General features: G+C 39.5%; 1 protein-coding gene across 1 annotated transcript in view; it reads left to right on the top strand.

Moving 5' to 3' along the window:
- Window positions 1-49: 49 nt before the first annotated feature.
- The window catches only part of LOC141794977 (protein FAM13A-like), a 17,062-nt gene continuing 6,835 nt past the window's right edge, over window positions 50-10,276 (top strand). The window contains exons 1-10 of the mRNA XM_074675664.1: window positions 50-178; window positions 762-948; window positions 1,068-1,277; window positions 1,736-1,916; window positions 2,819-2,993; window positions 4,036-4,157; window positions 8,078-8,302; window positions 8,428-8,500; window positions 8,641-8,741; window positions 9,556-9,625. Coding sequence (XP_074531765.1) covers window positions 149-178; window positions 762-948; window positions 1,068-1,277; window positions 1,736-1,916; window positions 2,819-2,993; window positions 4,036-4,157; window positions 8,078-8,302; window positions 8,428-8,500; window positions 8,641-8,741; window positions 9,556-9,625 — 1,374 coding nt within the window. The 5' untranslated portion in view covers window positions 50-148. The remainder of the gene's footprint in view (window positions 179-761; window positions 949-1,067; window positions 1,278-1,735; window positions 1,917-2,818; window positions 2,994-4,035; window positions 4,158-8,077; window positions 8,303-8,427; window positions 8,501-8,640; window positions 8,742-9,555; window positions 9,626-10,276) is intronic.

The following is a 10,276-nucleotide window of genomic DNA, read 5'->3' as shown; positions in this document are numbered from 1 at the left end:
AGTTTTTTTTTTTTTTTTTTTTTTTTTTTTTTACCCGTCGTGCGTTGGACTTTTCCAGTTTTTTCTCTGAGAGGAGCATGATGTGGAAGCGGGTAATACACACCAAACATGAAAAATGGAGAGCTGCCTCGGTCCTCTAAGCTGAAACATGGGAGCAAGCGCTTCAGTTTCGCTCTGTGTAAGTTAAAAGACAGCCGTTTGATTTATTTTTTTTACCTTTATTGTTGTTTTATCATTACCAAATTGATATAGCTAGAAGCTCTGTGTTTTAGTTAGAGGCTGTAGGGTTCATACGTCTGGCATCAGTTTGTTTCCGTCACTTGTTAAATGTGCTTTATTTACTAAACGCGACGTTTCATCCGGAATTACGCCATTTTCTAAAAATGTAATTCACAAATATCTCTTGACATGTAAACAACAGGTCAAGGTTGTAACACAGGGATCCCAGAGCCATTTCACGCAGGGAGGGTCGATGGGAACATCTACACAGGTAGATGATAGACTGTAGGACTGATGTGTGGATGGATGGGGGATTTTACTGTACACTTGACGAATAGAAATCAACGCATTGCATTTATATTTCAACAGAAAGAAGTCTAAGGCTCTCACAAAGTAACAGTGGTTTCCAATTACAAGTTGACACCCTTTGATTGTATTTTTCATTCTTAAATGGGTATTATTATATTTCTTACCATCCAAGAATATGATTTATTAATGATAGAATAGTACAGTCAACTGCTTCACACCCTCTTCTCATGCAGAGCGACCCATCTTCAGTGATAACCCTGAGGTCCAGTGCTAAGGTTGCTCCTACCCTGGTGACAGAGCCTGAACTTGCTGCCAGGTGTGTGTTTGGTGTTGCCTTGGAAACACTGAGAGAGGATGGACAGATGCTCTGTGGAGTGCCTCTTGTGTTAAGAGACATGGTGGAGTTCCTGGATGCAAATGGTTAGTCACACCTGTAATTGATTCTTGTGGCACCTTCTTGTATTAACTTCCTCTATCTCTTTCTTAATTTCACTTTGGATATGAGAACTATGCTCAAACTCCATTTACTTTACTCACAGGCATGCACCACAGGGGTCTTTTCCGTCTGTGTGGCTCGGCAGTGCGGACCAGGCAGATGAGGCAGCGTTGGGATCGTGGAGAAAGGGTGGCTCTGGAGCAGGAACAGGATGTTCCTACTGTGGCCTCACTCCTCAAACTCTTCTTCAGGGAGCTTCCAACCCCTATAGTGCCAGAACCCCATCGCAAACAACTAATTCAGGCTCTCAGAGGTACACTAAAATCATTTTAGACTGCCAAAATCTGATTTCATAGCACAAATGTTGGGAAATTTTAATCAGCTACTCACTAAAAAAAACACTAAAGGTGTTCATGAGAGATAGCTGAGTTCACTGAATGTGTCAGAATTTATCTGACTTCTGAGACAGGAGAATGACAGAGTTAAAAATCTGTCGCTCTAGGCCTGATGTTGGCAGGTATCTGCCAGACTCCAGTGTAGCGTAGCAAGAGCTTGAATATTTAGCAGATCTCTGTAGCTCATCTTGCATTCCCAGGACAGGCAAAGTAAGGGTGATGAATCACTTTCCTTTTTATGAATCACAGGTAATTTTGCTGTAATAGCTAAATTCATTTGGACAATGAATTTTACGGTTTTGGACAGTTACACCCTGTGCAAAAAGACTTTTACATGTTTTGGGTGATCAAATGTGATGTTTTTGCTTGTTTTCAGGAAACGTGGTTGAGGCGGACATTAACGAGTCTCTGAGAGAAAATCTACACCACCTTCCTGTTGACAATTTCATTGTTTTATCTTACCTCATCCACTTCTTGAGTAGAGTAGCAGCTCACAGCAATTCAAATCAAATGCCTGTGGAAAATCTGGCTACCATCTTTGGGCCCTGTGTATTTCGGTAAGTTACTGGCAATACTAGAGCCACCTATGAATCTACTGAAGCCACATATGAATTTTTTTGTTTTCCCAAAGTCTCTATGGGGTGGAGTCAGGTTTGTCACCAAGAAACTGGATGTAGATTGTGGGCAGACATTAGATAAGAGATAAAACAGAAGTCATCAGGATTTTGTCTGTTGCTTCTCCCTTCCTGTTTACATAACTCAGCTGTCACCGTAAACAAACACAATCCTTTGAGAGGCACTCTTACAAGTACACTTGTGTTGCTGTAGCCTCTCCTTATAGTGGGAAGGACTTATTTTGCTCAGTCAAATCCCATTCAACTATTTTTTCCCCATTCCTGGAACCAGAAACCATCTTTGTTATCAGCATTTGTAAAATGTAAATAATATAAATTGATTCATTTTTTTTAGTCAACAAATAATCATGTAAGGACTTCAGTATTCAGCTGCCCTCCAGTGAAGTAAGAATGCCTGGGTGTTGCGAGACATAGCAGCACATGATCTTGTCATGGGACATGTGTAACAGCTTCCTTGGCAGCTGTCTCATCTTCCATACTTGTTATCTGAACCCCATCTAAACACTCCATAGCTCCCTTATGCTTCTGTTGTGACAGGAGACAGCTTGCTCCCCTCCTGTCATTCCAGTTAACCTGGCTTCAATGTAAACATGCATCTATTTATACCTAGAGTTTTCACATGTGTTAGCTATAGCCAGATTTACTCACAGCACACACATCCGGCCACACTTGTTGTAACTCTACATCTGTAAAATAGTTTTAAAAATGTATCTTTATGAGAATTTCCCTGTCACTAGATGGCACCCTTTTCCCATTGTCTCCTTGTCTTGGGTGCACAGTAATGTGACGCTATGCTGTTTTTCTCCTGTCTGTCTTCAATGCAGTGTCCCTGCAGGAGCCAGGATGCTGGAGGAGCAGAGCATGTGTAACGCCCTCTTGCTTCATCTTCTGAGGCATCAGGAGATTCTGCTTCCAGTGTCTGGCGAGGACACAATCACCTCTTCATTCGCCTCCTCCTCACCTCCTCCACCGACTCTCTCTGCTCTTTCACACTTTGAGGTGATTCGTGATGCTGCTCCTTTCCTTTCACAGAAACCGCTGAATGCACTGAAACTCGGAAAGTGTTTTTTACGCTACATGAAGAGAATGATCACGACTCTAAAAACAAGCTATGCTATCTTCTGTTTTGCAGTTATTTGAATATTTAAAGTATGCTCCATATAGAGGGTGCCAGCATGTTATGAAAAAGCCTTCCATTTTATTCATATGTACCTTCATTATTTTTCTCACCTAAGAGGATAGTTTAATTATTCATTATTTTTTTTATATAGACATTAATGCAAGCTATCAGTAGACTTTATAAACATTTAAAACAAAGAGTGCCATATGGCTGCAATGACTGGCTTTCAACCAGTCAGTCAATCAGTCATTCTTTTGGGGCTCAACCTGCTAATTTTAGACTATTAACAAATACCCAAACTATGATAAGGTAAGGAATTTTTACCTGCCATGTGTAGAGCACTTTTCAGCTTTTGAGCAAGTAACAGTGGGAAATAAAAAACTTTCTTGCCATTGTAAGTTCTCCTGGCAGAAACCTTTGGAAGAATCAGACTCACCTTACACAGCCATCTACCTCCACTATGTCAGGGTTAGAGAAAAGGTATTGGGATAGGGCTTTGTTTTTTAGAGGGCTCTTAAAACCTGTGTGAAGGAGCTTCTAGTTACATAACCAGAGACTGTTTCTGCAGCAAGACAAGTTCTGGAGGGTTTAGTAACAGAGAATGTGGAAGAGCCAAATAAAAGATTAAAATCTGACTCTTATTATCTTTGTTCCAGATTGTTTGCTGATTAATTATATGGCCTGGCTATATTGTTATTTTTTGCTAAAATTGACTGATTTTTTTTAAGTTAATAAACCCTTACTTTTTAGAGCCCATTCATATTAATTTTTCAGGTTGTAAATTTAAGATAAATAGAACCTTGCTAAAATCAGTTACAAGATAAATGCATTCTCTTGAAAAAGTTTTAAACTTTGTTATTTCTGAAAATTCTGGCGTTTGTTTGCATGTCTCTGTGTATTCAGTCTCCTTGTCTTTTGTAGGTGAAACCCAGCAGTTGCCACTCAGGGCAGAGCAGTGTGGAGGGGCTGGAAGAAGACATCACTTCAATCTCAGCAACCAGTGCATATAACCTAACAGACAGAAGTCTGTCTCCACTTAGCAGGTACCGTCATGTTTTCAACAGTAGCTTTGTAACTATAGGAATGTAGGTATGTAGGTCAGTAGTAGATACGTTTGTAGAAAGATCAATATCATTTATTCCCTGTAACCTTGAAGCTGTTTTAAAACCCTTCTTCCTGCTTAAACACAGATACACAATGAAATAAGTGTCTGGTGGTTAAACTGTACTCAAGCCTTTACAGTACACATTGTTGTGTAATTAGGACATGACCTTTTTCTCTGCTGTGCATCACTCTATACTTATTATGGTGTAGGTGACTGTCAGGTTAATTGTTGTATAATAGATGATGAGACCGAGATAACATTCACATTCAATTGAGGCCAACTACTAGAGGTCCTTTGTTTATGAGAGCTACAAAGATGTCAAACTGAATCACTTTGTTATATGATTACCAGACCGTCCTGCTTCTTCTTGGTACACTTCCACTATTGTTAAACATTTTATTAGATTTGATTCAATAGTGGAAGTGATATCAAATGAAAGCGCATTGGTGCTGATTTTTTCCATTTTTCTCTCTAAAAAGGGAATTTGAACAACTTTATATACTCAGAATCAATGGATAACAGGTCAGTTTCTTGAGTAGATATTGACCCAGAGTTTGTTTTCAAAACCATGCACAGAAGCAGCAGGTGACAAGCTGCTTCACTGGATGCAGAAAAACACCTCTTCTCAAAAAATTACTGTTGCTTTTACAGCTAACAGGCATTTCAGTCTGATACCAAATAAAAATAGTATCATGTGTCTGCTGATTGAAGAAGTACAGAAGTAGAACAGTGTTAAATTAATCCCCACAGACTTATGTCTCCATACTGAAGCCATCTGCTCGTGTGGAACTTTTCCCTCTCAGATCTTGTAGGCCACAGAGCTTGTTTCTATTTTTAAAGTGTAACGTTGGGTGTCTGCAAGGTGCCAATGCAGACATTAAATGACATCAGCACGTTTTCTTATTTAATCCACCCCTAGTCAGCATGCGGCATAGCTTTCACGTGCACATGCAGATTATTTTCAGGTCTGTTACCCGCCCTGCAAGAAATGCAAGTGTGTGTCAAGTTGGAGCATGCCTGGTATATTATTACGCATCTCTGTTTTGATGAGAGCTCTGCTTTAAGGTTAATGGATGTAGATGCGCTTCTGTGTGTTTATTATGTGCCATCATCTGTGATCTATAAATTTTAAGGTAAGAACAATATGTTCTCTGAGGAATCCAACTTAATGAAGCTTTGGAAACAAGCACAGGCAAGTGTAATAAGAAAGTCATAGAGATATTCATAGCAGCTGGGTGGAAGCTAGATGTTTGAGCTGCCCGTCTATGATCAAACTATCTACTCGTGCCTGTAAATAGACAAGTCATCTGAAGATGAAGTTTGGTTTTAATGTCAGCAGGCTTTCAACATGTGGTGTGACATGTGCCGCGTGTGCTTGTATGTGGTGTCCTTGTTGGGCTGATGGCCATCCTAGTATTTGCTTACCAAATATCCAGCTACCAATGTGCAGAATGTATGATCATCAGTTTTTGCGCACAGTGTTTATTAAGGTGATGGGTACAGAATTTTGTCTTAAATTTGCCATATGAAACTTACAAGAAATAGCTTTTAGCTTTAAACACAGGGCTTTACTGATAAGAGATTTTAAAGCCTCAAGAAATTTTTAAGGGTTAATTCACAGATCACTGAAACTGTTTTTTTTTTTTTAACATAAATAATTATACTCTGGCATAAAAAAGATCTTTCATTGCATTGATTTTGCACCAACATGACAACATTGAGACTTTTCGAAAGCTGCTTTATTGGAGAAAATGCTTCATTGAACACATTATTTTGTCTTTGCTGAGAGTTTAAGATCAGTGTAGACTTCGTAGATTTATCACTTCAGAAATCTTCCCTTCCCTTCCTCCTGGGCATATCTTGACCTCTATACTTTCTACTTACGTCACAGACCATATTGATTCTGGTCTAATAATACATACAGTGGGGTTGTAAGAAAAATATGTGTCTGTTACACAAGATCCCTTTCAAAACCAGTTATTAATTCCTAATGAGCGGAGAGTAGGGTTTGATTTTTGTTGTAAAACACTTTAATTGGCTGTTTTATGGGTCAAGTGTTCATATGTAGGTCAAAATGTATATTTTCTTTAAATGTTATTTAAAATGCACAGGTCTTATTTTTGGGCACACAATCTTTTAGATAGGTCATTAACTTCTCAGGAGTAGATCTGACTGTGCTTGACTATAATTGTGCCCAGCTGTGAGCACACTTATTAGTCAGTTGAGTGCCTCCCTGTCTCAGCCTTTATGACCTATTTCCACCCTTATGACAGAACTAAACCCGACATATCTGTGCCCAAAACAAGAACTGCTGTAAGTGAGTTAATATCCCTGTCTGTCCTCATCCCTAAATGTGTGTGTATGTGAACTCGTGCAAGTATGTGTAGCAGTAATTGAAGGGGCTGGTCGGCTCTCTGCCTCCGGGTGTCACTTGTGTTGTTGACCATTGAGAACCAAACATTTGCGCTCTCTTTTTATTCTCTCTTTGGCTTTCTGCAAAGAAAAGCAGCGAGCCGTTCCCTGTCATGTAAACCCAGCCTGCTGTGATTTTAAGGACATTTTGAAAAGGATGTTTTCTTGTCTCATCTGCTTCAGCCTCAGTGGGAATAACCATGGCTCTTCAATCCTTCATAAGTGAGTGAGATGATGCTTGACAGTTTGGGATCCAGAGAATGATTCTTGGAACGATTCTTGACATTTACCATGCTTATGTATTGTCTTACTTTAGATTATCTGTACAATGGTTGGGTTGTTTTTTAATTATCTGACCAAGCTATGATAAAATGAAGAATGTCTGAGGACTTGATACAGAAAAGATGCATGTTCACAACACAATTGCAGTTATAATGGTCTCATTCTATAAACAGTAACTAAAGCAGCTGTCATTGTTTTCATGGCTGTGCCGAGTGATCCTTTGACTGTGTTTTAGTGACAGTTCTGGAGCCATTCATGGCTCTCAGCAACAGTGTGACCTGGGGCATTGTTTTGGTTCACATTGGCACAGATAGTTTGTGTTTGTTTTACTTGTAGCAGCTCATTTAAGCTTCATGTCACAGTGTGGAAGTAGATTGAGAAGTGCTGATCCATGACCTAATATGCAAACTAGTTTTGGGGATTTTTGTTTTTGAATTTTATAATTGATTGATCCTCCCTAGTTTGACTTTGCTTTTAAACTCTTGATATTGTGTTTTATAAATTCTTCTTTTTGTTTTGGAAGATTTTTACTGTGAAACAAACACTTATTTATCTCCTGAATACAAATAAGCCACCAGGACCAAGAATTTATTTTCAGAAATAAAAACCTTAAAGCTCCTTCGGTGTGCTCTAGTTTCTTTGAATTCTGGAAATGCCTTAAACTAGATTCTTCTGTAGGTTTTCCAGATAAAAAAAATCCCAACCTCCTTTGTTCTTAGGGTTAAACAAACAGTATTCTTATTCATCATTCATTAGCTGTAAAAACCATAAAATGCTCTTTTTAGCATGGGTTTTGACACCCACCAGGTGGTAGTAAATGCAGGCATTATGAAGAACTGTGCAGAAATAATCAATCTCATCGCTGATGGCATTGTTTTCTTTTGTAAACAGTAAAATGGCATCAGTCAGTCTGTTTCATAACCAGCTTAAAAGTCCTCACAGGAGCTTCAAGTTTAATTTTAAAAATCCATTTTAACTGTTTAGTTTTTACTTGTGCTATTTAATGATCTATTAAACACTTGCAAGTGATTTATTTACTACGCTAAAGACATCAACATGTAAGCATTTAAGTAAAGATGAGTCATTACAGAGGGATATTTTTGTTCCTCACCTCCTCCTGTGTGTTGCAGCCCTGTCTCACTCTCCCTGTTCCTCTCTCTGTAGCCCTGACACTCTGGCGCAGGCCTGTGAAACCAACTCTGACATCAGCACTGACATTCAGATGCTGATTCCAGACCAGGAGGCTGAGGAGGAGAGCAGAGAAACTAGGCCTGCCGGCTGTGTGCTCTCCTGCCCCGCTGACCCAGGGCCAGGACAACACATGCACCGGAGCGGACCATTCCAAAGCATCCAGGGAGAGCTGCAGGAGATGGACTGTACCACAGAAGAGTGAGAAATTCTTCACCTCTTCTTTTCCTTTTCCCACACAGATAATGTTTTCATACTATAGATTTTTTTGTCTTTGATAGAGCTGTGGTACACCTCAACAGCTGAATTTGATTCTCCTTTAACAGGACTTTGTCAGAGTGCAAGATGCTAAAAATCTCCTCAACATCAAATGAAGATGAGGAAAAACAAGTGGACAAGGTAGAAAAAAAAGACAACAATCCTTACCTGCTGGCATTAACCTATCAGTGGAGTGCTGTCTTTTAAGAGACAGTACTGCCTTTATATAAAAAGTGTAAATCTGATCCTGGGAGTTATGGCGTCACTGATTTGTTTTTCAGGCTTTCACTGAGCCAGAGCAACCAGCTCCTTTCTCAGAATGCCTCATTCTAGGGAATGAATCACAGAGCAAAGACCAAACACAAAGCGAGCATACAAAAAGGTAAAGAAAGATTTCTGCCTGAAGACTACACAAGATGTTATATTTTGGTGTGCCCCATTTGTTACTTGGTCCACACAAAGAGCCGCCGAATAGATTAACATCACTAATTTAACTCTCATAAATCAGCAGTTAGACATTTAAATTTTAAGCTTATTTCTCTCACTTGATATTCAAGTAAAAGCCCAAGTCAGAGAGAATAACCATCAACAAAAGTGCTGTTAGTGTTTTTTTGGAAGTTGAAATGTGTTAGCTTGAATCACTGAATTTGTGTGACTCATTTGAGTGCTGCTGTTATTTTGGTTCCCTGCCCTATTCTGCTCCTCACTTCCCCTCAGTTCAACCCATCCCTCAGCCCTGCAGTCACTTTGGAAGTAGGTTATCAGAGCAGAGCGCTGCTCACGGTCGTGTTTTTGATACAACTCCAGTCCAAATAATACTGACTTGCCACAGGGGCAAGACGGCCACATTAGGCCGATGTGACAGGGTGGTGTGCTGACGTTTTTGTATGCGCTGCTTCCATAGTGCCACAGGACAGGTCAGCTCAGTTATGCCTCATTAGTGTCACGCATGAATGAGCCATAACCTTAAAAGCAGTGAGAGATGACCATCTGGCCTCTGAGCAACAAACAGCGCACAACGTGAACTTAAGTCACATGGACGCTGAACCACAAGAAGAATCAGAGTTAGATAGATAGATATAATACCTTTATTAGTCCCACAGGAGGAAATCCCACAAGTTATTGGGTTATTAGTTAGAGTTATTAGTTATTTTAACTCTTTCCTAACTAATGTGATTGGTTTGTTTTAATCAAAGCCTGTATTACAGCATGCTACGCTATGGGAAGAACAAGACAGAGGACAGAACCACAGCGTCAGAATCAAAGGTAAACACGCATTTCCAGGTCATATGGCTGCAACTTCAAAATAACTTCCTTTAGCTCCTGTTTTGTTTTCTGTCAGCAAAGACTACCATAACCGAGAGTTGTAGCCTTCAGCATTGGAAGCTAGTAAAATGTAGCACCGATATTACCACATCTAAGAGAGGCTCACATTCAAGACTTAAACTAGCACTGACTTGCTTAATCTCTTTCTAGTTTGGAAGGTGATGATACATCCTTTTTACAGGTCACATAAAATTGAAGAGAAATGTTGTACAACTTTGATTATTGATACATTTTCATAACCAGAAGAACTCCAAAATATTTGGATCTGAACTTTTTAAAGCTCCTTTCAAAATTTTCGCTTCTGATGAAATACACCTGGAGTTCAGGCAGATGTCCAATGACCCAAAAAAGTAAACAAGATAATTAGAAAGTACACTATTTTTATACACTATCTCTTTTTCTTGATGGAGTTTGATGGGTTTGAGGTAAAAAAAAAAAAGTGAAGATTCTTTGTCTCACTTTAACCTTAAGGGCCATTGTAACTTGCTCACATCCTCTTGTGTAAGTTGGTGAGTACATGTGTTCCCACACTACAAGCGTCAGTGAGTGGATTTAAGGAGTGAGTCCTCATCTGTGTCTGTGCTGTCTGTG

This window comes from Halichoeres trimaculatus, unplaced genomic scaffold (assembly GCF_033239565.1).
Source record: "Halichoeres trimaculatus isolate MK-OKI-2021-1 unplaced genomic scaffold, fHalTri1.1 fHalTri1_scaffold_8, whole genome shotgun sequence".
Lineage (NCBI taxonomy): Eukaryota > Metazoa > Chordata > Actinopteri > Labriformes > Labridae > Halichoeres > Halichoeres trimaculatus.
This window is presented reverse-complemented; position numbering and strand designations above follow the sequence as displayed.